This window comes from Hevea brasiliensis, chromosome 18, assembly GCF_030052815.1.
Source record: "Hevea brasiliensis isolate MT/VB/25A 57/8 chromosome 18, ASM3005281v1, whole genome shotgun sequence".
Classification (NCBI taxonomy): domain Eukaryota; kingdom Viridiplantae; phylum Streptophyta; class Magnoliopsida; order Malpighiales; family Euphorbiaceae; genus Hevea; species Hevea brasiliensis.
The window spans coordinates 24,365,740-24,392,448 of record NC_079510.1 but is presented as its reverse complement, the minus strand read 5'-3'; the positions used below and the strand labels follow the sequence as shown (position 1 = coordinate 24,392,448).

Here is a 26,709-nt window from a genome sequence, read left to right as displayed (position 1 = left end):
CAACTCTGTGAATTGCTTGTTTGCTTTGTGGCTAAACGCTTTTGGAAGGACCAAGGAGGTTACTCAAAAATTCATTAGAACATTGAGTTGCAATTTAATATACGCATGCTGTGTGGGCCAATGGATATTATTTCTGGCTGTATGTACGATATATCTTTTGTATGAGATCTACAAGAGTAGTTACCCAGCCTCATTCAAGAGTTTGTTTGAGATCCCTATTGTCATGGTGACTGGAGATTGGAAAGAAATTAACTTGTTTTTTATCCCTACTTTTGAAGAACCCTGTGCCTTTTTAAAAATTGCTTCTCCTCAAATATTTTTCGTTTTATTGATTTATTGCTGGCTGGGTTTCTATTCCCACGAAAAGGATATCATCTTAATAGCATTAGTTGCATATTACTAAAGTCACCTAGAATTGTATGCTTAAACCATGAACTTCATCTTATAAAGTGGAAATATGCCTGTGGGAAGAATAGTTGCTTTTCCTTCCCTGCCTTTTTGGCAACTGTTGATTATCTGTGGATACCAGTGAGTTGGGTCTTTCCTGCTCTGCAACCAATAACTCCAACTATTTGTTTCTTTCTAATTTGATGCAGTTGTGCTTTTCAGCCTTTTTATGTCTACATGTGCAGGTGGAAGTGTACCTGTGTCAGTTCCGCTAGAGCTCTTTTTATTGTTTGCTTGAGACATTAGAATCTAATTTAATGTAGAAGGGAAAAATAGATTTTCATAGTTTACCAAATTAGAAAGAAGAATATTTGTGAGTGTCTTGTCATAGAGTTACTGTCCAAGTTCCAACATCACACAATAAGAATAGACTGCTGAAGCAATAAAATATGAAAAAAGATGACATGATAGTCAACATATACCACTATAATATATGACAATAGGAATTGTCACTTAGTAAGGGAGCTTTGGTTCCACTGTAAACATAACAATGGTCCCATCATTTTGTATATAGAGGAAACCTTGTTCACATGGTAGGTAATCATCATCAATATAACAAGGAAACATATGCTTGACATGAATCTTACAGAACTTTTAGCCTGGTCCTGTTCCCGTGAGTTTTAATAGAATGAAGATCTAAGTCTTTAACCAGCCAATGTTAATGGAGTAAAGGAAAACATATATAATTACTTGACCGTTATATCCTTATTCAAAATCAAAGTATAAAACAAATATTTGTAATGTTACCATAACTTGTTATGAATGGCACTTGCATTAGAATACAACTTCATTGCGATCGTATCATCCTACACAAACCAACTCTTCTTTTATGTCAAGTCATTAAGTATATTGGTTTTGATTTTGTTCCATTGTGTAACTAAGGTATACAGGCTTCACATTTATTTGACATTGGGAAGATAAATATAGCAGAGAAGTTGAAGCTTGGTACTGGCCTTATGGTGATGGTTTCATATTTTCTAGAATTCTTTCACCTATACTACCTGGTAGTCAATTGGAGTGCAAAATAAGTGTGATAATTCAATTTCATGTTTACTGAAAATTTTCCCCAAAACTTTTCGATATTTGAAAGAAAGTAATGATTATTACAGGGGAACAATGGGGTAAATGGTAAATAAAAAAGAAAGTTCTGTCTTTATATGGTGGCTGGCGCAATATATCTTTTATCTTAGGCTGATGTTAGAACAATAATTAGAACAGTTAAGAGTGGTTAGGAATTCTGTTTTCTAACCAATTCACACTTGGAGAATTAACTACTAATAGAAATGCGCTATGAGCCATGGTAAAGGGAAGCTAATAAAAGAATTCAACATAATTTCCTTTTAAATTCTTCTTCTCCTCTCTCCCAAATCTTCCTTTTATTTCTCTCTTTTCTCTTCCTTTCCCTTCTATCTATTCTCTTGGTAATCTCTTCCCTTTTTTCTACTTTTCTCTCCTTTCCTTTGCTTTCTCACTACCCAAATACTCTTGTCGTGACTGGGTCACAACAATTGGTATCAGAGCTACAACACTCTGGTTTTTCTAAATTCTTTCTTTATTTCTCTTTGTTACAAACATATTAGAGAATTCCAGAAAGTTTACAAGAAAAATGGATGAATTCCAAAAGACAATTGAGAAATACACAGATATTTCATCATAAATTTGATCAAATCGGAGAATCTATAAGAGCTTATGCTAAAGTATTGGAACTTGCCCCTGTCAAGGATTGCAAACCAATCTTGAAGTGTCTTGCTGATTTCCATCTTGAAGAAGGAGAAGATCAAGGTTCTAATCGCAGTGATTAACAGATATTGTAAACAATCTAATGTTGTCCATTCAAGATAGGTGCTTTCGAGAACCTGTAAAAATGGAAATTGGTGCTCTTTGCTCCTGCATGATTTAGTGAGTTTTGGGCAAATTCAGCCTCTCAATGATTTTAAGGTGGGGAAAAGAATCAACCATCCAAACTTAATTCAGAATTTTCAATTTTAGATCTCAACTGTGATTTATTAAGAAATCAAACCTTAACTAAACTCCTTGGTCCTTTCTTCATATTTGTTTCTTTATTTTCAATGAAATATAGAATTGGTTTGAAGTGGTTTAAATAAATGAAAACAAACAGCGCAAAGGAATGTTTTTAGGAAATGGAAGTGTTGGTAGCTTAGGAAAGTGGGTTTGTCTGACTTTCTCAGCAAAACAACATGTTCTATATGGTAACACTCGGAATGGCCTTTACTTGACAAAAAAGCTATGTTAATGGACTTTAACATTATGACACGGTAACGACTGTTACAATAAAAATAAAAAATAAAAAAATAAAAAAAGGAAAATGCCCTTTATATAGCAGTGTAGTTGTAATTGTGGAGCTCTTAAATCTGGTTTAGCATCGCCTTCCCATAGCACTACCATGATGTTTAGATATTAACGTCATAAAGGCGGGGAAAGGAGTTATCATTCAGGTAATAACCGGGACAATTTAGTAAGAAGCGATGTGGGTGGAAACTTACCCCTTGCAAGGGCCCACTACCCTTCTTTTACCATAAGCTCAATGGCCTAGGTTTGGGATAGTGGGTATGAGAGATGGAATGTATTAGGCACCCTCTTTGTCTGAACTTACCTTAAAAGAGGGGTCAACTTTTACTATTGATTTCTAAAGTCTTTCTTGTTGTATCTTTTATTAAATTCTCTAATCATATATTTATAATTATATATTTATGTAAGCTAAGATCCACACACATTTAAATTTAACCATTCAAGAAAATAACAAATAGGTACATGCGCATAGAAAGTTCTATCATGTGATGTTTCTAAGTTAAAAAAAAAATTACCTTATATACCATCTTACCCTACATGTATATTTAACTAAGTCAATTACATGCCAAGTCATTTTACAAATCATACATAGCATACAAAAGAAAGAGTCTTAGGCATTTCAATCTAAAATATATGCATAAGACGAAAAGGAGGGTCCTAAACATGTCAATGTTTCTAGATTATGTATTTAGGTCCATTAATTACCATGTTTCCCTTTATGCATCTTTACTAAGTTAGTTACATGCCAAAAGTTCATTTGAAAATATTCAAAATAATCAAAATAAAATTAAAGTCCTAAACTTAAAGAAAGAGGGAGGAGAATAAAGATTAAAAACCTTAAAATGACTTTTACAACTCATAATTAAAAATAAAATTAATCCTAAAATTATTATAAGGTCTTAGGCCCATTAACTTAGTGCAAGAGGTCTTGGAGTTCCATCTTGAATTTTAGATTGGGTTTGATTCACCAATGGGTGAAGGGGTACCAATGAGACGCAGGATCAAAGCGATATTCAAGAAAGATAGAATTAATATAAAGAAGAAGAAGAAAGAACAATAAATAATAAGAAGATGCAGTAAAATGAAAATGAAGATGCAATAAATCAACAAGTTATAATAGCATAAAAATATGGGCGGTAGAACCAGCCACAGATATATAAAGATTGTAAGAAGATAGTTTTATTGAAGCTTTGATACCGGACTTACAAGGAGATAGAATAGGGAAAGGGAGAGGTATCCGAAAGGAAAACTTGAAAGAAAAACTTAAAAAATGAAGTAGAGAGCCTCTTCCTTTTATAGATGAAGGAAAGAGGTTTACAATGATTATAAGTTACTATTACACATTTGAAAGTTAAAAAGATATATAAGTGGAGTGAAAAATGCCGAAAGTTGTTGCAAGTGGAGTTCCTATAGCCATGTGATGACCAAATTTTTATTTATGATAGCTGGAAAAGTTGTCTTTGAAGTGTGGGCCTGTGATTCGTTATTGGTGCTTTAAAGGCGGATAATATTCCAGCGGTCATCCTCGTTATCATTACGAGGAGCGACATCGGAAGATGAGCTAGCTTGGCTTAGAGTTTTGAAGTGGAGGACTGTTACTCAACGGTTCTTGCATGATAGTAAAATATTCTTCTTTGCACAGGCCAAGAGAGCTTGAGCATTTGATTTTTGGGCCAAAAGATCGTAGGGTTTTGGGGCGAAGTTGAAGGAAGTTGTCTTTGTTCTTTAGGCTGTTTGAGTAGCCATTGTTCCACGACTTCTAAGGAGGCCTTTTGATGTTTTGAAATTTGGACCACCATCTAATTTTGAACTTGCAAATTAGGCGGCCCTTGGAGAAGTTGATCGGTTTGTAGCCATAGTCCCATGAAAGAACCCATGGCACAAAGAACTTTGAAGCAACTAGTATGAGGATGAAATATTTCTTCTTGATTGTAGGCTTATAGCGAGCCTTGAAAGTTGTATGCCCTTGATTGATTTGAGGGCAATATTTGAGGATGGCTACCATCGATTCCACCATTGGGCAAACCATGCAGGAAAGTGAAATTTGGAGGCGATGCGGAAGAAAAATAGCCAAGTGTGACGATTCTTTGGGGTTTTGGATTAGGAAAGCATTTGTCAAGCTTGGTGGTAATCCCAGTATGTGAAAGTTGTAGTAGAAGGGAGGCTTTGGCCAAATCTAGCTTGAAATTTCTTTGGGACAGATAAGTCTTGTCCCCAATTGACAGGGTGGATAACTTTGAGTATAGTGCAGGTTGAATAGTTTGGGACAGGGGAGTTTTTTGGGAAGTGTTTAATTTTGACCGACTCAGTTTCAATCAAGATACTTTGGTAATAAGCTGGATCTTTAGACTTATCCACGGCTTGTAGTGCTAAGAATCAAAGAACTTAGTGCACATAAGCGAGGTTAGAATCATAAAATCCATCCTCAATAGTTAAAATACTTTGATAAGAATCCTTTAAAATCCGGTTAAATCTTTGAACGAGTTTTGATAAAAGTTTTGTGAAACCATTATGGTTCGTTTGATTTTAAAGTCAAATCCGTTGTATGAACAAGTTTAGTTGTTTATACAGTTTGAGAAATTTGTTTTTGAGAGAGTTTTTTGATTTTGTATGTTAATCTCTCTCGACTTCTTGAGAGCAAGCTTGAGTTAAAAGTTTTTGGGTTGTCATACGGGAGCGAATCTACGAGGTGGCAAAGTTGCGGGTGATTAATGAGGCCTGCAAGCCAAACTTGCAAGTCATTTGGAGAAAGTTGTTCTGGAGGAGTTTGGGAAGTTGAAGGTTGGCAAGTTGATCTATTTCTTTTTGGAATAAAGCATTCCATGAGACAATAGGGCTTTGGGAAGTCATTTTGGGTTGGCTTAGCGCAAGTTGTTGAGAGGAAGCTTGGGTTTTAGGTGAAGTTTTCTTTGAGGTAGAAGCTGAAGCTTTTTTTTTTTGTTGATTCTTCAGTCTTCTTTCTTGGGATCATTGTGAGGAGTCTGCAAGAATTCACAAGTTAGGAAGTCAGGGATAGAATTCATACCTCCTCTAATATATTCAATATCAAAGTAAAAAATACTTAGAATAGCTTGCCAACGAGCAAAGATTTGTTTGGAAGCAATGTTTTGAACATCCTTTTTCAAAACCTCTTTTGCAGATTTGCAGTCAATTCGAAGCAAAAATTTTTGATTAAGCAAATCACTTTGAAATTTTTGAATGCAGATGACTATAGACAAAATTTCTTTTTTAATAGTGGAATAATTTTTCTGGGTTTCATCCCAATATCCAGAAACATACTGAACTATAACTTTTTGTTATTTTTAAGTTGCTTTAGAATTTTTCCATATCCAAGATCAGAGGCATCAGTTTCAACAATTTTAAAAGCAAATGGATTATCATGATGTAAGCAAGGAATTTGCTTTATTTGGGTTTTGATTTTCTGAACAAGGGAAGTGTGTTCCTATGTCCAGGTCTTTGCATTCTTTTTGAGTCTTTCATGAAGTGGCTGAAGCAATCTATTTAATTTTGGAAAGAATCTAAGACACATTTTAAACATCCTAGGAATCTTTGAAGTTGAGTTTTCTCAATAATTTTGTCAGGAAATTTATCAGTGAAAGCAATTGACCTCTCTATTAGTGAGATTGTACCATTGGAGATGTAGTGTCCTAAGAACCTAATCCTAGTTTGGAAAAGACTAATTTTAGACTTAGAAACTACTAATCCATTTCTTTTGGCAACAAGGATAAAAGTTTTTAAATGCTTGAAATGTTGCTCAATATAAGACGAAAAGATTAAGACATCATCAATGTAAACAACGCAAAATACAAAGTATGGATTAAAAATGTCATTCATGATGCGTTGAAATTCAGATGGGGCATTTTTCAAACCAAATGGCATGACATTCCACTCATATTGGCCAAATGGGACGGTGAAAGCAGTTTTGTAACGATCTTTGGGAGCTATCTGTATTTGCCAAAAGCCAGATTTCATATCAAACTTTGAAAAGATTTTTGCAGCAAAAAGTTTTTGAAGAAGATCTTTTTTGTTTGGAATCGGGTAACGAATCCATTTCAAAGCTTTGTTAAGAGGCTTATAGTTAATAACAAGTCGAGGGACTCCTCTTTCAATTTCGGAAGATTTGTTAACATAAAAAGCAGCACAACTCTACGGGGATCTGGAAACAGAAATTAAATTTTTAGAAAGCAAATCTTTAATTTCGTTTCTACAGTGATCTTCAAGTTCTTTATTCATTTGAATTGGTCAGGCTTTAGTAGGAATTTGAGATTCTTGAAAATCATTTTCGTAGGGGAGGTCAACAACATGTTGTTTTCTTTCCCAAAAAGCATTTGGAAGATCAGAACAAACAGTATTTTCTATTTGTCGTTGAAGAAGAGAAATCCTTTTCTTTAAAACAGGATGTTGAAGTTGATTTTGAATCCTTTGGATTGAAATAGTTTTTCTTAGGTTTTGAAGTTCTATTTCTTTTGACAAAATTAGACAGTTGAGTTGATTTTCATAAACAGAGTAGGCTTTAATAATATGCAAGTTACGAGTTTGGGGTTTTTCAATAAAAGGGAAAACAATCTTCTTTCCTTTAAGTTTAGCAGAAATATGATCGTAATGAACAGTATAAGGAGTAATAAGATTTATGAATGGAGTGCCAAGTATGACCATATGATGAATATTATGCACAAGCAAAAATGAAGTTTTGATTTGCAAACCGTTGTTTAAAACGTATGCATTAGTTTTGAATTGATTTTGAGATAATAGTTGTTGGCGGCCTTGAGCTTTTGATGGTTGCTTCTCTAAATCCTTTTGGAATTATTTCTTCCTTGATACAATTAAGGTCGACTGTATCAAAGAGAGCAATAGTATCCAATCGAAAATCATCAGAAATTTTTAAAGTTATTTTGACCAAATATTTTTGGAAAGTGACTTGTTTTAAAATTAAAAGAAAATTATTTGGAACATCTTGCAGATTGAATAGTTGTGGTGTTTTAGTTTCAGGTTCTAGATCGTATTATTCTTCTTCAGAAAATTTCTTAAGAAGAAGTTGAATGACAACAGAGTCTTCCTTCTGTTTGGTTTTGGAGTTGCTTGAGTTCAGACTTGATGGTTTCAACAGAGTCTTCCTTTTGTTTGGTTTGGAGTTGCTTGAGTTGGACTTGATGGTTTTGACTTGATGCAGGTTATTGAATGGTGGAAGCAGAGGTTTTGTTTTGAAAGTTTTGGCTTTTTGTAAGATGGCTGTGAGGTCATATGGGTTGTTGGCTTTAGATGAGTACAGAGGTAGAAGGGGTTTGAAGATTATGCTTCAAAAGAGTGTTGAAGCTTAGTGAGATATTCTTTCTGAAGTTGAGGGTCTTGGATGTGTTGAATAACATCGAGCATAAACCTTTAATCTCTGGTAAGCATGTTCAGTTGCTTTTCGGATTCATCATAAGTAAAAGAGTCAGAGAGGGCTTCATCAAGCGAAAGGGCCTGATTATTTTTTGAAGAAATTGAAACAGTTTCTTCAGAATCAGAGGACTCAAGCAAAAGGTCTTCAAGTTTATACAAAGTTTCTTCTTTAAGTTGGAGCTCATGGATTCTCCTGTTGAGCTTGCAATATTTTGCAATGTGACCTTTCTTGCCACATCTATAGCAAGTAACATCTTTTAGGAGTAGCTGCAGGATCATAAGGCTTTTGAGAAGGTTTTTGGTACTTTCTATTGTAAGACTTTCCTTTGGAAGGTCTGTCTTGGTAGTAAGTGGTTTTATGTTTGGAGAAGTGTTTTTTGTGGTTGCGGTGTCTTCTGGTTTGACAGTTTGTGCATGGTTTGAAAGTTGAAGAGGAAGATGGCTTTTGATAGGAAATATCGAATTGTTGGCAGAAGGTTCCAAGTTCTTTTTTGGTTTTATGGAGCTCCCATTTGAGTTGTTTCTGTAGTTTAAGATCTTGGCAAATCTTCAAGCCTTCTTTCTGGGTGAAGCTGATGAGTTCTCCATAAGTGAGCTGATCATAAGAAATTTTTTCATTGTTCTGCTCTTTGATCTTATTTCGAACCTTTTCACCAAGGAGAGGGGGGAGGCCAGTAAGAAATTTCTCCTTCCAAAATGGTAGATTAGAGTCTTCTCGAAGCATAACTCTGGTAAGGAAAGTATCCTTATACCATTTGAAGTTACTAAGCTTTTTGCACCGAAGATTTGAAAGAAGCTCGGGATTCTTGTTTTTGAGATGCGAAGGATTTCCAATAAAGTGAAGTGTCAAAGCTAAGATGAGGGTGGCAACAACATTTTGAATTGGTCTGCCATTTTCATCAAGTATTGGATCTTGATCTTCATCAAGTTCAACAGACTTTAGAATCTCAAGTTTCTGCTGGGGAGTGAGATAATAATCCCACCATCCTTTCAGTTGACCTGAGAATCCTGCTATGAGAAGTTTTGCAATAGCCTGATCAGTGGTGCATGTCTAGGTTCGATAGGCATTTGCGGCCATCGTCATTTGTTGGAAAATGTTGAGAACATTGTATTCTGACATTCCATCTATGTTCCATTCATAGACAGAATAAGCATTGTAGCGGCTTTGGGAGAGGGCACTCGGCTTATCTTCTAGATTGATATCTGGAGCAGTGGCTCGTGGATAGTAAAGCTGTTAAGGATTTTGCCAATGAACCTTATATACTCTTGTAAGAGCTTCTTCTTGGAAGGCATTCTCTTCGTCAGAGGGTTGTTCCATTACATTTACGGAGGCTTCAGGAGTGTCTGGAATGATAACATTGGACTTTGTAGAAGTTGATGGAAGTTGGTTCAGGCGATCGTGAATAGCTTGAAGAAATTCTTCTTTGTTCTTTTGTTGAAGGCTAGCCAGAGAGCTTTTTGAAACTTCAAAAGGCTTAAAGGCTGGAGCTTTCATCTTTGTTTCTATGGAGGAGATGATGGTAGTTGGGTGCTGAATCTGCTTTTGGAGATCATTTAACTGTTTTCCAATAGTATGAAGATGACTATTGGTCCAGTTGCTCTGCTGGATGATATTTTCAAGATTTCTCTTAGTATTTCTCACTCTTAATTTTGAAAAGGGAAGCTGTAAGGGTGGTTTTGAGGTATTTGATTTGAAGTCCTCAGAGGGGTGGATGGACAGAGTGAATCCATTCACCTTTTGAGGTTTGCCAAGAAGTTGTTTTAGAAAGTGGGTTTAAGGTTTTAGAAGCAAAAGGATATTCCAGATGATTTTCAAAAGCATAATTTTCAAACCAATCAAAGAAGAAAATATGTGTTTAATGCCCATGAAGGAATGCATAAAATTTCTCTTGGATTTCCTGCCTTTGATCCATGAAGTTTTGAAAAAACCAAAGTTTTTTCTCATGATTATGAGGGGCATAAAAATCTTTTTAAAGATAAGCTTTGTTAATCTGAAAATCTTTTTGAAGAACATTCAGTTCAGATTCTATATTCTCAGTCACAAAAGAGAAGATTGGAGATGTAGGTCTGGGCTGTTCTTCTGGAGTGGAATAGACAGGTCGTGGTATGGTAGTTGAAAAGTCAGCAGTTTGCATTGAAGTTGTTCTTGGTATGTCAGAAGTTGAGTGTCTAGGTAGATTTGGGATTCGAGTAAAGTGTTCTGTAGTTGTTGGATAATTAATTATAGAGGGTGTTCTAGTTAGAGGTAGATCAATGACAGTAAGTAGTTGTGAGATTCTTCCTAGGTCTATAGTTCCAGAGGAAGAGGTAGCATCAAAAGATTTTCTGGAAGTTGGGGGCTTTCTAGCAAAAGAGAGTTTTACTTTTCCGTAAGGGAACTGGGCAATTTCTTTAAGCTGGGTATTTGGGCTAGGTGGAGGCAGTGGTTGTGGTCTTGTGGCTCCTTCTAGGATCCAGTCTTCAGGTAGTGAGACTTCATTCCATTTGATGGCTTTGGGAATAACAGCATTGGCTCTGGTAAGATCAGTTTGAAGGAGGAGGGTTTCTCCTTTCTGACTGTGAATTAGAACTTTAGAAGCAAAAGCAGTCATCATGGCTTTATAATGAACTTTAAAAATCAAAGCAACAGGAATAGATCCAGGAAGCATTTTATAATTATGAGTTTTAATTTGCAAAATAAGACTATCAAGCAAATTTCTATCATTTAAAGAAACAGTTAAGTTTGGATAACATTCAAAAGAAATTGGACCAGTGCAAAGACTAGACTCAACAGAACTAAGCAAAGAATCTTGGAAGTCATAGAAGCGAGCGTCTCTAAGAACAGCTAAGATGGAAGTGTTTAGACCTTCTTTTGTTAAGGGCTTGATTCCCACCTGAACTAATCCTATATGGACATAGTTGTAACCTTTGGCTTTGTGTTTGTTTAAAGAAGCAGAAGTTAAAAGCTTGATGATCTCAAAAGGCTTTGTGATTGGAATATCTCTTTCCTCAGTTTTGATGGTATAATCAGTTTTGGTAAGGAAGTTAAACTTGCTTTGTTTATAGATCTGATCTTTCTGGACTTTAGGAAGTTCCCAATTATCTATTGCTTTTTCAAAGTCTTCAATAACTAATTCTTCACTGTTGACTATCTTCTCTCCAGTTCCAGAGGTAGAAGAGCTGGAAATAGATTGATTTCTGCAAAATATATCCATGAGTTGAATGGTCTAATTAATACATTCCCTACAGTAGGATATCTGGATTTACAGCCAAACCACTAGGACTTACGACCAGCAACCTCAAAAGGACTCAGGAATGCACTAACCAAACAGCTAAAACTCACAAAGATATTAGGCAATAATCACTCTATCCCCCTAGGCTCTGAGTTATACCAAATCAGCCTGGGTCCATCTTACTCCATAGATTGTGCATAGATTTGCTTATTGGACTAAATGTGTTTTTATTACATTAATTAATTAAATGCTAAGAACAATTAATCTTACCGATAAAAATCCCAATAAGGTAAAAAATGCTACTGAAATAAATAATTCAACTGGATTATAATATAAATAATATAGAAATTAAATTAAAAGCCTAAAAAAAATTAAAATTCCTAATAGGATAGGAATTATGCTCTTCTTCAATTTCAGTTTGATAATGCAACGTGTAGTGCGGAAAAGGATCAATACATGATCAAATCTTTGAAACTAAATAAAATCTAATCCAAGATCTTAAAATAAATAAGATTCAATCTATAATCTAAGAATAAAATAAAGCAAATATGGCTTTGTGAAGAAAAAAATTTTGTTGAAATAAATATGAAAACTTGTATATAATAAAAATATAATGGGTATTTATAGAGTTCTAAATCCTAATATAGGTATGAATGAATTAAAGAGTCCTAATATAAAAATGAAACATATCTAAAGACAATAAACTAAATAGGAATAATATTTTAGAGTTCTAAATAAACTAGGAAATAAAAATAAAACTTATCTAAGAAAATAAAGAATTCATCTAAAACTAGAAGTCCTTATGTGGGAAAACAAAAGTCTTCAGGTCTAATATTGATTTGCGCACCGTGTCATTTATCCACACTTTCGAAAAAATTCGACCTCGAATTTTAAAGTGTTGAAGAATAAAAAAACTTCATTGAAAAATCACACCATGTCTCCCTGAATGATATTAATAGAGTTGACTTGAACAAAATTGAATTGAAGGATTTCACATTATCCTTTGCATCCATTGGAACATCTGGACAAATAAAATCAACCAAGACAATAAAAATTGAAGGTTTAGATAAATTGTTAATCTCCATCAACTCATCCATGGTTGGTTGTTCTTTAAGCTCCATTGACATCTCCAACTCTCATTGCTCTTCCTTGTGAATTTCAACTTCTTCCTCTAGAGTAGATGGTTCAAGAAATTCTAGTTCGAACTCATTATCATCCACCTTAGCAAAAGGCAATACAACTAAAGTTTTAGATTCTTCAATTTCAAATCCTTTACGCTTAGAATCTTCAGTTTCGAGTTATTTTTCTGATGCAGGTTGATCTCTTTTTTCTTGATTCTAAATCTTTAACATTCTTTGATAACTCAATAAGATTTGCTTCCACCTCTATATTCTTTTTTTCTGTTGAAGTACACAATTTTTGAACACCATTTCTTCTATATTCATCATTAGTAACAGGTATTCTTTTAGAATTAAAAAAGAACAAAATCATAATTGAGTATATTGTGGTTAACTGCCCCAGTTTGATTCAATTTATGATTTCTCTTCTCAATATTACGAACTCTTAATAAGCAGCGAATCTCTTACAATTTTTGCATAATTTCTTTTATAGAATTTCGATGCTATTTCATTGCTTTCCAAACAGCTAGTAACTCCTTATTACCGTCACGTGATTGATTGCCACCACCACCACCACCACCACCTGTATTGCATCGTAATGAAGGTGAAATCCCTGCTCTGATACTACCTAATGCAGCGTGTAGCATAGAAAATGATTGACACACGATCAAACTCTTGAAACTAAATAAGATCTAATCTAAGATCTTAAATAAATAAGATTCAATATAGAATCTAAGAATAAAGTGCAATAAATATAACTTTATGAAGAAGAAAATTTCATTAAAATAAATTTGAAAATATATACATAATGAAAATACAATGGGTATTTATAGAATTCTAAATCCTAATCTAAGTAGGAATGAATTAAAGGGTCCTAATTTAAATGTGAAACATATCTAAAGACATAAATTGAATAGGAATAATATTTTTGAATCCTAAATAAATTAGAAAATATAAATAAAATTTATCTAAAAAAATAAAGAATCCATCTAAAGCTTGTAGTCCTTGTGAAAATAGGAAAACAAGTCTTTGGGTCTGATATTGATTTGCGCACCACGTCACCCCTTTTCCAAATTCTAACTTTTACATCTTAATCCTACTTCCCTTTGGTCTCCAAACTCATGCAAAACACAAGAAAACATGTTAGAATATAATTAAATAACAAAAGAAAACTAATTTACATTAAACACAATTATTGCTAAAAATTACAGATTAAAGTAATAAACAAAATAAATTTTGCACATGACCTAAATCACCATAAAAGGTCATCCCATAATTTCCAGGAATGCCTAAGACATTGATCTAAAACATATATAAAAAAAAAAAAAAAAATTAGATGGCAAAAAATGTGCACATATTTTATCAATAGAAATTAGCAAAACTTGACTTAATGCTGAAAGTGCAATTTTGGACAATAGATAAAAAAAATACTAAAAATAACAAACATGCATAAAATTTCCTAAATTTTTACCACGAGTTAGCTAAGGCACTGAATTAAAACATAGAAAAAAGAAACACTTAAACTCGTGTATCAATTAATACAGAAAATTAAAATCTTCTACCGCTACCGTAAAATAGACGGATTTGAGTAGCAAACTTAAAAAAAATTATTTCTAATTATCTGTAAGGAATTATGCAAAAAGAAAAATATGATAATAAACTAGACATAAAGGACTAACACCAGAAAAAAGAATGAATTAAAACAACAAAGATTTGAGAGAGAAACATATTTTACAAAATCAGGTATATGACCAGATCAAGTTCGAACAAATCTAGAGCTTTGAAAAATCATTAAAAATTGTAAGAAGTAGCTTTTTAAGTGATCCAAAAGGCTACTTCATAGGTAAACAACACAACAAATCAAATAAAACAAGAAAAACAAGCAAAGGAGATCATCTACAAGCTCAAAATTGAGAAAAATAATAACATGTGAAAATACAAAATTGAAGTATGTGAAGGTGCCCGATCAGAATTACCTTTTTTGTAGATCTTCTTTGGATTTCAATGACTCCTTTGACACCTTGGAGAGCTTAGGAATGAATTGAAATAACTCAACTCAACTAAGCCTTTATCCCAAAAATTTGGGGTCGGCTATATGGATTTGCTTTTTCCACTCTGAACGATTTTGGGTTAAATCCTCAGAAATGTGTAATGCTTCTAAGTCATGTTGTACTACTCTCCTCCAAGTCAATTTGGGTCTACCCCCTTTTTTCTTTCTATCCTCTAACCTAATGTGCTCTACTTGTCTAACTGGAGCTTCCGTATGTCTACGCTTCACATGACCAAACCACCTCAATCTCCCTTCTCTCAACTTATCTTCAATTGGCACCACTCCTACCTTTTCTCTAATACTCTCATTACGGACTTTATCTAGTCTAGTATGGCCACTCATCCACCTTAACATTCTCATATCTGCAACTCTTATCTTAGATGCATACGACTCTTTCAGTGCCCAACACTCACTACCATATAACATAGCCGGTCGTATGGCTGTACGGTAAAATTTTTCTTTCAATTTATTGGGAATCTTACGATCACATAAAACTCCCATGGCACGTCTCCACCTCAACCATCCGGCTTTAATCCTATGACTAACATCTTCCTCACATCCCCCATCTACTTGAAGGACTGAGCCTAGATATTTAAAGTGCTTACTTTGGAACAGTACCACTCCATTCAAACTAACTCCTTCCCTATCACGGTTTGGCCTTCAGAACTTGCAATGCATGTATTACATCTTCGTTCTACTTAACTTAAAACCCTTTGACTCTAGAGTACTTCTCCAAAGTTCTAGCTTTCTATTGACTCCTTCTCGTGTCTCATCTATCAGAACAATATCATCCGCAAACATCATGCACCAAGGAATACTCTCTTGTATATGTTTCGTCACTTCATCTAAAACTAATGTAAAAAGATAAGGGCTTATGGCTGATCCTTGGTGTAATTCAATTGAGATCGGAAAATCTCTTGTGTCCCTCCCACTGTGCGCACAATAGTAGTTGCTCCTTCATACATATCTTTCAATACTTGTATGTACCTAATAGATACCCTCTTTTGTTCTAACACATTCCATAAGACCTCTCTTGGAACACTATCATAAGCCTTCTCCAAATCAATAAAACCATGTGTAGATCTTTCTTCACATCTCTATATTTCTCCATCAAGCTTCTAATGAGAAAGATCGCTTCCATAGTTGAATGACCGGGCATGAAACCAAATTGATTGAGAGAGATAGAAGCATCATGACGTAGTCAATGCTCCACAACTCTCTCCCACAACTTCATAGTATGGCTCATGAGTTTAATTCCCCTATAGTTTGAACAACTCTGTATGTCTCCTTTATTTTTAAAAATAGGTACTAAAATACTCTTCCTCCATTGATCAGGCATTTTCTTTGAGTTTAGAATCTTATTAAATAATTTAGTTAACCATGCCACTCCCATATCTCCCAAATACTTCCACACTTCAATTGGTATTTCATCGGGTCCACAGGCTTTACCCACTTTCATTCTCTTAAGTGCTTCTTTTACTTCTAAAGATCGAATCATTCTAGTATAATTTACATTCTTTTCTATTGTTCTATAATCTATATTCACGCTATTACCATTTTGACTATTATTAAAGAAATCATTAAAATAATTTCTCCATCTTTCTTTAATGTCCTCATCTTTCACCAACACTTTTTCCTTCTTTATCCTTAATGCACCTAACTTGATTGAGATCTTGACATTTCCTTTCTCTACTCCTTGCTAATCTATAAATATTTTTCTCCCCTTCTTTAGTTTCAAGTTTCTCATATAACCTTTCAAAGGCCTGTGCTCTTGCTTGACTAACTGCCTTTTTTGCCTCTTTCTTTGCTATCTTGTACTGTTCATATGCCTCATTATTATCACATTTAGGTAATTTCTTATACCATTCCCTTTTTCTCTTCACTGCCTTTTGTACTTCCTCATTCCACCACCATCTCTCTTTTGAGGGTGGTCCATGTCCTTTAGACTCTTCAAGTACTTTTCTAGCTACTTCTCTAATCTTTGATGCCATCTGTATCCACATATCATTGTCCTCCATATTTAGCTTCCATACTTCGAACTCGAGAAGCTCATTTTTGAACTTCACTTGCTTTACTCCTTTGAACTCCCACCACTTTGTTCGAGATACACTATTTCTTGACCTTACTTGAATTGTTCCTAAACTTGACATCCAAGACCAGCAACCTATGTTGACTTGTTAAAGCCTCTCCTGGAATGACCTTGCAATCCTTGCATAGAGCTCTATTTGTCTTCTTGGTTAAGAGGAAGTCGATTTAGCTTCTATGTTGCCCACTTTTGAAAGTCACTAAATGTGACTCTCTTTTTATAAAGTAGGTATTTGCTAGTATTAGGTCGTATGCCATAGCAAAATCCAGGATGCTTTTTCCCTCCTCATTTCGACTGCCAAAACCAAAACCTCCATGAACATTCTTATAACCTTGTCTATCACTTCCTACATGTCCATTCAAATCTCCACCAATAAAAACATTCTCTTCATTCGGTATGCTTTGCATTAAATCATCCATATATTCCCAAAACCTTTGTTTACTCTCACTGTCTAGTCCTATTTGTGGGGCATAAGCACTAACTATATTTATTGTTTCTCCTTCTAGTACTAGCTTTACTAGTATAATTCTATCTCCTACTCTTTTCACATTTACTCTGCGTCTTTCAATGTTCATCTATGATTATACCCACTCCGTTCTTGTTTCTCTCCTTTCCGGTAAACCACAGTTTGTATGAATTGAAATAAATAAAATAAAATAACTTTGGTGAATTGATTAATTAAACTAACTAAATTAGGTGTTTAGCGTGTGAATGTAGGTCAATAATGCTTAGAAAATTGGAGGAGAAAGAAAAACTTCTCTGAGAGGAGCTCTCTCACACACCAATAGAACAGAAAATTAACCTAGTTTTTCCCTATTTTCGGCCCTTAAAAGTTTCCCTAATCTCCATATTTATAGTAGTAAGGTGATAGAATAAAAACTAACCTAATCTAATCTAAAAGGTTTGAATTTAAAAGATAAGAAAACTAAGATAAATAATAAATTAAAAATAAAATAAAAACAACTATTTATCTCCTTAGTCTCGCAACAGACATAAAATATCTTTTATTTATTTTTATTTTTTGATTTTATAATAATAATAATAAGAAGAAGAAAACTTTCAATAGATTCGACCAAAGATTTTTTATTATTTTATTATTTTATTGGTTAATTAATTAAAAGGCCTTTTAATAAAACCAAAAAATATTCAAGCTCACATTCATTCATAGCTGAAGTAAAAAATTTTAATGGGCTTCATTATTTAATTTAGTTTAATTAAATATTTCTTAAGTTCATTTAAAATCTTGAAAAATATTAGATTAAGCTCAATTAAATAAAAATTGCTTATGGCCCCTATAAAAACCTTTTATTTTAAAACAATGCAATCAATTTTCTAAAACGTAAAAATTATTTTATTTTATTAATTTTTAGTTATTCTATAGTCTTCAAAATGCTTTAAGGTCTTTTCCATCCAATGGTATTTTTATCATAAGACTCTTCACTACCTTTCAAATATGCTTAAAACAGGGGTTAAAAAGTAGGTGTATGGAGAATAATACCCCCAAAAGACCTTTATATGAAGTCGTTAAGCAACCTTATATAAAACCACGGTTCATCCTAGAGGAGTGGAGGTTATTGTTAGGAATGACAATTAGAACAATTAGAATGTTTAGCAATTTTGTTTTATAATTGATTCATTATTGGGACAATTAGTTATGGATATAAATGTACTAAGAGCCACTGTAGAGGGAAGCTAATACAAGAATTCAATACAATTTTCTTCTAAATTCTTCTTCTCCTATCTTCCTAATCTTCCCTTTCTTTATCTTTTTTCTCTCCCTTTCTCTCTCTATTCTTTTTGTATTCTCTCCCCTTTCTTCTACTTTTCTCCCTTTTCATCTGTTTTCTCACTACCCAAACACTCTTGTTGTGTCCAGGTCACAACAATAGCTGATAGCATTCATAATAATCATTAAACATCTCCTACTAGTTTAATTAAGGGCATGTTTAGTGCAACTGTATTAATCATTTGTGAGCAAATGGTGGTCAATGTTCAGCTGTAAATGGCCAACGATCAGTGATTAGTTGGTTGTAGTTGGCAATGGCAATTGATTGTAAAGCATTTGCTAACTTTGGGGGCTGGACTTGCTGTCATATTATAAAATTACCAACAAGGACATTTTTATTTTTGTTACATATTATATAATAAATTTTATTTATTATACAAAAATGAATTCTCTCTTATAAATAATAATTTTAGTAATATAGACATCTACACATGCAAAATTATTATAAATTTTTTTAAATATTTATTTGATTATTTTGATAACTTTAATGAATTAATGCGTTTGGCAACTTAAGTCTGTGTATGTTTAAAAGGTTAAAAATACAAATAAGTAGTGTTGTTTATTTTTAAATTATTAATAAGTATTGTTGGATTCATTTTGAAATTCAATGGCATATTTTTATAAAAGCTGGCTTTAAGGTCTAAAAGGATTTCTAGCTTATATTGCTTTTGCAGTGTTTAATTAAAAAAATCAAAAGCCAGCTTTTGGTATTTTAATGTTTTTTGGTTTACCAAACACTTGTAATCTAGTCATTGAAGTTTCAACGCTGACTGCTGGTTCCAAAAGCTGAACAAAAAACTAACCTTGTGTTTGGATGGGAGAATTTGAAATATGATATTTGAATTTGACAAAGTATATGTTTTGTTCAATTGATTAGAGTCATGAATATATATTAGGCCCATAAATGTGGTAAGTATCTTGAGTGTGGATTTGAAATAATTTATAAAATGATATTATTTTAAATCCACTCTAAAAAGTTCTTAACAAGTAGAATGATAATATTTGAAATTCACAATCTATCAATAATTTATACTAAAACTAAATCCAAATCTCATTTAAAATTTTAATATCCAAACATAGCATAAATGTAAATTTAGAGATTGTACTGATAAAAGATTTCAATAATTCATTGATATAACATGCTGGTAAGTTTATTAATTTCATGTCTGTTAAGAATACAGTTGCATCCACAGGACATCTATTAATCAATGAATTGTGCTTAGAGATTGTTTACTCCTGTTCCTTGTCTCTCTTGCAGGAATTCCTAAGTTTATCTTGATATCAGTGCATGACTACAATCTACCATCATTTTTACTCTCTTCTGGATACTTCACAGGAAAGAGGAAAGCAGAGTCAGAGGTTCTTTCCAAATATCCAAACTCTGGTATTTCTTCTTAGCATTGCCTTTTTTACTCTGGTCATGTGACAGTTTTTCAGATGCGTGCTTGTCACATATAATGGTGCTGAATTGTTTTGACCCTGGTCCCTTTCATGTGAAAATGAATTAAATAGGTATCAATGCAAATAATTGTCTGGAAAGTATATTAGCTTATTACAATCATATGCATTTTAATATTCCAGTAGGATGATCATGATTTCTAAAATAAACCAATGAACTAAAAGAGTGTATTAAGCAAAGGAGACCGATGGACATTAACTTGTGTTTGCTGTATGTTAATCATGATAACCTTGTATAGTGTCTCTAAAGTGGCCAACTGCTTGTAAATTATTAGGCAAGAACTTAGGAAGGAGAATCAGTAATATTATTACTGGGATAAAAATTATTTGAGTAGGAGAGATTTATATTATGCCCAACCCATCCCCGAGGAAAAAAAAAAAAAACTCTTGCAACTGCCATATCATTGTCACACAATGCAATGCTCTCAGGTGTGGTGTTAAGACCTGGTTTCATCTATGGAAAAAGGAGAGTTGATGGTTTTGAGATTCCCTTGGATTTAGTTGGGCAGCCATTGGAGAATTCTTGAGCTACTGAGAACTTCACCAAGGCATTTAGTTCTCTACCAGCGTCTGATCTCCTCTTGGCACCACCAGTTAATGTTGATGATGTCGCACTTGCAGTGATAAATGCAGTAACAGATGATGACTTCTTTGGCATCTTTACAATAGAGCAAATTAAGGAAGCTGCACAAAAAGTAAAAGTATAATTAGTCTCAGTAAATTGAAGTAGCAGTTAGTCTGAGTTCTGGGTAACAAATGTCTTGTGAAGGTATTGTTCACTCGAGCTATCGTGAAGTTTCTCAACTCGTTGAACTACTGGCTGCCTTTAAAGCTAGTCGTTGATCAAAAGTTCATGTTAATGTTTTTTCCTTTGTGAAAGGAAGTAGTTATTCTCATAGGCTGTACAAGGTATTTGGAATTAATGTGTAGGTGCTTACTAAAGTGTAGTTGTTTTCGTGTAATAAACTTATTGAATTGACCCGCATGAAAATCTATATAAAAATTACATGTCTATGCAAAAAAGCTCACGTGAATGTAAGTAGCTTTTTGACTTGAGATCACTAAGTTATCTCATAGAATTGTTACTATATTTTAACGTTGCTTATACATCGTCCTAATCACGAAGAGTAAATAGAGCAGTTGTTGGACGTAGTAGGAATTTTTTGTGGAGGTTTTCAATGATTAAGAGAGAATTTACCAACTTAGATAAATTAGAGATAATGTTTGTAAATATTCTTTGCGACTGGTGATTGTGAAACCATTGCTCAAATTGGAATAAGATTTACAAATATGATTTGAAATCTTATTTATTGAATTAATCACTATGAGTAGATAGATGCTTTTTATGCATCTTTTAAAAAAAATAATAAAATACGATGATTTTATTTGCAAAATAATTGATAAATCTGTTAATTTGAAAATCTTTAATTTTTATTAATCCAGTGAGTGTTATAAAAAAATTAAAATTTAATAATTTTATAAAAACACTTATAAAATTAAGTAATTGTGTGATAATTAATGGCGAATGTTAACGACTATAAATATAATTTCTTTTAACTTAAATAATGCAATACTGCACTTAGGTAATATAAACATCATGCTTATGTGTTCTTATATATGATGCATCATTACCATTATTACAAGCTGAAGTGTGTTTGGACATTTTCTGCAGGCTTAGTTTGATGACACTCGAAATAATAATGCCAGTGATCTCATCTCTTCTATCATTATCATCGTCTTCTCTTTAATGTGATTGACCAACGCCTGGCAGTTCCTCGACATAAGGTTGCTGAAGGAGTGATCCATATTGCAAAGCTTGCATTTGCATGCCTGAGTGCCAATCCTCAATCTTGACCAACAATGAGGTTGCTTACAGCCACCTTTTGCAAACCCAGCATCCGAAATAGAATTAGAGTGGTTCACAATGCTGTCACTCGCTAAGCCTCTAGGAAAAAGTGTTTTTATGTGTTCACTTGTAATATTTTCTTTTCATTATTGGAGTTTCTGTCTTGTTCCACGGGCTTAATTTGATCGTTATATGGCTGTCTATTAGATAACTTATGACGTCCAAACAACATATCCTTCTCTATCATTATCAAAAAGCCTATTGTTGCTCTAATTGGTTAGATTATATATATTAAAACATTTTTCTTGATTAAATTTCTAGCAAAGATATAAAATTTGAAAAGAGAAAAAGCACCTAAATTTTAATTTATAACACAAAATCTCTGATCTTTAAGTAACGTAAAAAAAAAACCTAAGGATATTCCATAACTAATTTTTAGGTTATTTTTACTAATGTAATACTCTGTTAATTTACATTTTCAAGAAAAAACTTTAATTCTGTTCTCTATCCATAACCCTAATGATTCAAATTGCACATATCAACACTTTAATAACCCAGAACCTATTTATCTGAAAATATCAATCCATGAAAACATAATTTTTCAATTTAAAAATACCACTTTAACATTAAAAAAAAAAAAAAAACCAGCTATTAAGGAGGTTTTATGTTACTTAATTTAAAGATTATGGGATTTTGTATTACAAATTAAAGTTTATGCACTTTATTGCTACATACCCCTAAGTTGAGGTACTTGTGTATAATTAAAATTCAGGCTAATCCAATGAGGTTTGGTAACGCAAGCTCCAAAACACTGAAATTAAGAACATGGGAAAAAAACTAGCAACTGATATCAAAGCATATAAGAACCAAAAAGAAAAGAACAGTAGTTGGTATAACAAAGCACTAGCTTTTCTACAAAGCTGATATATTAAGAATTGCCAAAATTTGGGTTCTGCAGGTAAAATTCATTGTACCGCTTCTCCACAGTGCAGTAATTAGCCTATCAGTGCTGTTTCTTCATAATCGATTGCTCTGTAAGGTACCTATGTAAGAACACAAATCACACAAGATTAAGAGAGGATAAGTATTTGTCATATCCAATTCATGGTTCTATACAGATCCACTCACTGATACCAGAATTCTATGCAATCAAATAAGCAAAATAAATGAACACATTAAATGAATCTCATCAGTTAACTGAAAAGTTCATTTCCAAGTATACAGGGTTTTGGTGTCTGGTACTTCTTCACTTTGACATTCCAACAGGTTTGAGGTTAGATTTACAATAAAATGAGGATTTCCTAGCCCTGGTCTCTAGTTGTTTTTGCAGGGCTTTACCTCTACAATGTAACCCCAGCACACACCCAAAAAGTGAAAAGCAGAGGGTAATGGCTCAATTGATAATCTGAGAAATAATCTTAGATACCCGGTCATGGGTCTAACATCCATAATACTACACATATGTTATATATACAAGAAGGATTTCAGATCAGCCAATCCAATACCACTTGTCACCCTGTCTTATGGGTGGTGCTTCGCAAAACCCTTGATGGCCCCATGCATGAACACTCTGCCCCACCCACAGAAATTTAGCAATTATTGCATATATATATCTACTGAATTTTAATTACATAGTTAACCTGACATGCCTTATGTTCCAAGAATATAGCATTAACAGAATGAAAATATAGAAACTGACAAATCTTTTTAAGGAAGAAAAATGACTACATACTTGCCCGTGTAGAAGCCTGCAGAGTACCAAGCATTTAAAACAACACTCAGGTCTGTTCCAGAGCATGTGCTTTGAGAAATTTCCTCACCATCTTTTCCTTTCCCTTTCTCTGTATTGCATGGGAAAATGCTAAATAATAGAACAAAATATTCAATAAAAGGAACATCTATACAGCATCTCATCTCTTGAGCATGTCCTCAACTTTCAATGAAAGATGATTTTCTTTAAACTAGAACTTGGCATTCCATGCATTGGTTGAAAGTTTTACCTGAGTTTAATTTTATTTTACATTCTAGTCAGTACATGTGCAAAGTTTTTTACCAGACCAAAGCAGGTAAAAATTTTCATCTCCCCCCCCCCCCCCCCCCCCCCCCCTCCCCCACCAACAACCAAAAAAAAAAAAAAAACCAAATTCTATTTAAGCACATTAAAATCCTTTCAAATTGATTTAGCTGGTTTCTTAGGTAACAAGCAATGGGTAAATTACACCAACTATGGCCGCTGGGGGGGCAATAAGCCCAAACGTTTGATCCAAGAATCAATTATGGCCAATTTCTTTTAATCAATTATATACACCTATCTCAATATTGGTAACATTTATTGCCAGCCCAAAGGTGTGCCAAAGCATTTCAAGTGTAGAAGTGAAAAGTATTCTATGCATGTAATTTGAAAAGGGAGTGATGTATAACATAAGCCGCCACAATTGGTGCCAGGGTTAAATTAGGTGGACATAATTTATATTAAAAAAAAAAACTCGTCATTGATACTTGGACCAAAGTTTTGAATATTTTATACCATTAACCCTTCATGTTCTCTTCCTTGTAAAGAAAAATGGGTATGTGCTAAAAGATTCCTGTACAAACAATTATTTTGGAAAATTCATGCTTACCTTCTGTTCCAGAATTAATGGATGACAATGTCTTCATAGAAGATATTGCTCTTTCTGCAGCTTCCATTGCTGTTTTAACAATGTCACCATCTTCGTGAGGGGAATGCTTTGCAGGAACTGTCGCCCCAGAAGAATTAGCAAACATTTTCTCAGCACATGTTCCACAGAAAGAACAAGTAGGAAATGACATGCAAGGTGCTGCTGAGCCATGACAAGCATATGGGCAACATGAACAGGCAACAGTTGAGAAAGAAGGTTGGGTTGTAGGGACTGAAAGATCATCATAAGTACAGCAGGTACCCCACTGTTGGCTAGAATCATAACATTCAGCAGGACATTGGTAACCATAACCGCCAAGTTGCTGAAGCTGACGCAGAATCCCTTGCCTCTTTTCCTCAAGATCATAGTATTGCTGACAGAGTAGTTGATAGCCTTCCCAATTTTGTGAATACGAATACTCATTGACTGCTTGCTTGTGTTGACCACTTGACGAATCTATACAGGGTTCAGGCTCAACTGAAGACAAACAATGATTTTCCCGAACAGGTGTGAGATTTTTAGTCTCTCCCAATTCTTCTGCAGCATTTGAGGTGACATTGCCATTTTCATCTGCATCACTAGAATTAGGAAAGAACAGGAATTCAAACAGCAATATCTCAAAACACCGTATCCTACAATTGAATAGTTGATATATTGAAATGATGTATCTACTATTGAGTGATCATGATCTTTATGTCAACTAGCAACAATCAAGATAGAAATTGTTGCTTACATGATTCAAGTTCAATGAACTTAACCAACATTTTTACATATTGCTTCTGAGCATAAAGAAAGTTAAAATTCAAAAGCATTTCCTATAAACCAAAAAACCAAGAAAATGAATGCATAACAAGGCTCAGTTTATTTTCCAAAAAAAAACTTGTCTGGCAAATCTTTTAGATTAAACAATTTTCCTGAGAACCTAAAATACCGTAAAATACACCATGAAACAAACGGAGTTTTAATTTTGATTATCTTTGCTTCTGTTTCACTTATTTATCCTACCGTATTACTTTACAATAAAAGAATAATTAAAAAAAAAAGAGCTTGCGCTTTGGCTTAGTAGTCATGTAATTGACTCTAACGCCGTGAATACTCAGATGCAAAATTAATTCCATAGAAAATCACATTGCATTATGGCCGCCGACCAAACATAGTCTGAGTTCATCCCAAGTAGAACCTCAATCAATATCTGTGCCTCCGTTACACTTGTTTATCCTATTATACCATTATTTTAAAAAAATAAAAATAAAAAATAATGACCTTTGGCTCATTGGTTATGGAGTAGTGATGTGAAGACTCGAGTTCAACCCGCATCCGAGCTCAATCAATCAAAAACAAAACAGGAACAATTTTTATAAGAAATCGAAGAATGGATGACAAGGCATCTGCTTGAAAAATACCTTACAGCCCCATGAATTTCATCTGCAAAAGCAGAGCCACCGTTTCCTTCATCAATCAAATTTTCCTTGATTTTCTTACCATGCATTTTCTGGAGAAGAAAAAAAAAACGTTAGATAAACAGGAAGACAAGATTGCTTCCTGGCAACATTTAGTGCTGCAAAAATCAAGTTGAAAAACAATAATATTAATAAATTATTATGAAAAGTTCCAAATAGAAGACCTTGTACTTGGACATAGCATCTTCGAATGCGTTGATAAGAGCAGAATCATCCCATAGGTCTCCTTCTGTCCCCATACTCTCCTATCCGCTCTGGGCTGAGATGAGAGAAACCAAAACCCCTCTTCTTCCATCACTGAAACCCCCCATAAGCCTTTTTCATAAAAAGAAAAAAAAGCAAAAAGACTTTTTTAACCACGGACAATTACTCTTATCAATAATCTATAATCTATTGTAATCTATAATTTTATAATTATAATATAGATAAAAATTTACAGAACTTATTGATAGATAAAAATATTTTAAATTTTATATTATTTATAATATTATTAAAAATTTTATAAATTAAAATTTGTTAAAATAAAAAGTTTTTTCTATTACAATGCTATTTGATTAAAAAGTTGATAACAGAAAAATTTAATTAAATTAAAAATTAAAATGATAAATATATTATTAATTGATAAATAAAAAGCACATTTTTATTATAAAAAAGGGAAAAGCTTTATATATATATTATTTTAATTATCCTCAACTTTTTATAATAATTACAATATTAAAAATTTTATAAATAAATTAAAATATTTAAAAAAAATTTTAGTAAGAAACACATCTTTATATCATCTAAGATCTAGTAATTTTGGACAATTTAAATTACTTAAAACTTCTAAAGATCTCTGTTGATAATTATTTGGTTTCCTATAAAAGCTTTAGTAATTGTAAAGATTAAAGTAGT

The 26,709-nt window shown here is 33.3% G+C and overlaps 1 protein-coding gene and 1 pseudogene across 1 annotated transcript; one reads left to right on the top strand and one right to left on the bottom strand.

The window, feature by feature from the left end:
• Nucleotides 1–20,905, top strand: part of LOC131176087 (uncharacterized protein At1g32220, chloroplastic-like) — a 31,187-nt pseudogene extending 10,282 nt beyond the window's left edge.
• A 1,616-nt stretch (nucleotides 20,906–22,521) lies between these two features.
• On the bottom strand, nucleotides 22,522–26,142 carry LOC131176086 (uncharacterized). The gene is made up of 5 exons (XM_058141201.1): nucleotides 25,980–26,142; nucleotides 25,759–25,847; nucleotides 24,317–24,933; nucleotides 23,428–23,536; nucleotides 22,522–22,738 (listed from the first exon to the last, which is right to left on the bottom strand). Exons 1-5 carry the CDS (start codon nucleotides 26,052–26,054, stop codon nucleotides 22,699–22,701), a joined length of 930 nt encoding a protein of 309 aa, XP_057997184.1. The 5' UTR covers nucleotides 26,055–26,142; the 3' UTR covers nucleotides 22,522–22,698.
• Between the last annotated feature and the right edge of the window lie 567 nt (nucleotides 26,143–26,709).

Excerpts from the sequence above, each read along its gene's own strand:
- LOC131176086 (XM_058141201.1), bottom strand. The coding sequence starts at position 26,054 with ATGGGGACAGAAGGAGACCTATGGGATGATTCTGCTCTTATCAACGCA. Across the intron at positions 24,934-25,758 it reads GAAATTCATGGGGCTGTAAG|TGATGCAGATGAAAATGGCA; the intron begins GTATTTTTCAAG and ends TCCTAATTCTAG. Across the intron at positions 22,739-23,427 it reads GCAGGCTTCTACACGGGCAA|GTACCTTACAGAGCAATCGA; the intron begins GTATGTAGTCAT and ends GTTCTTACATAG.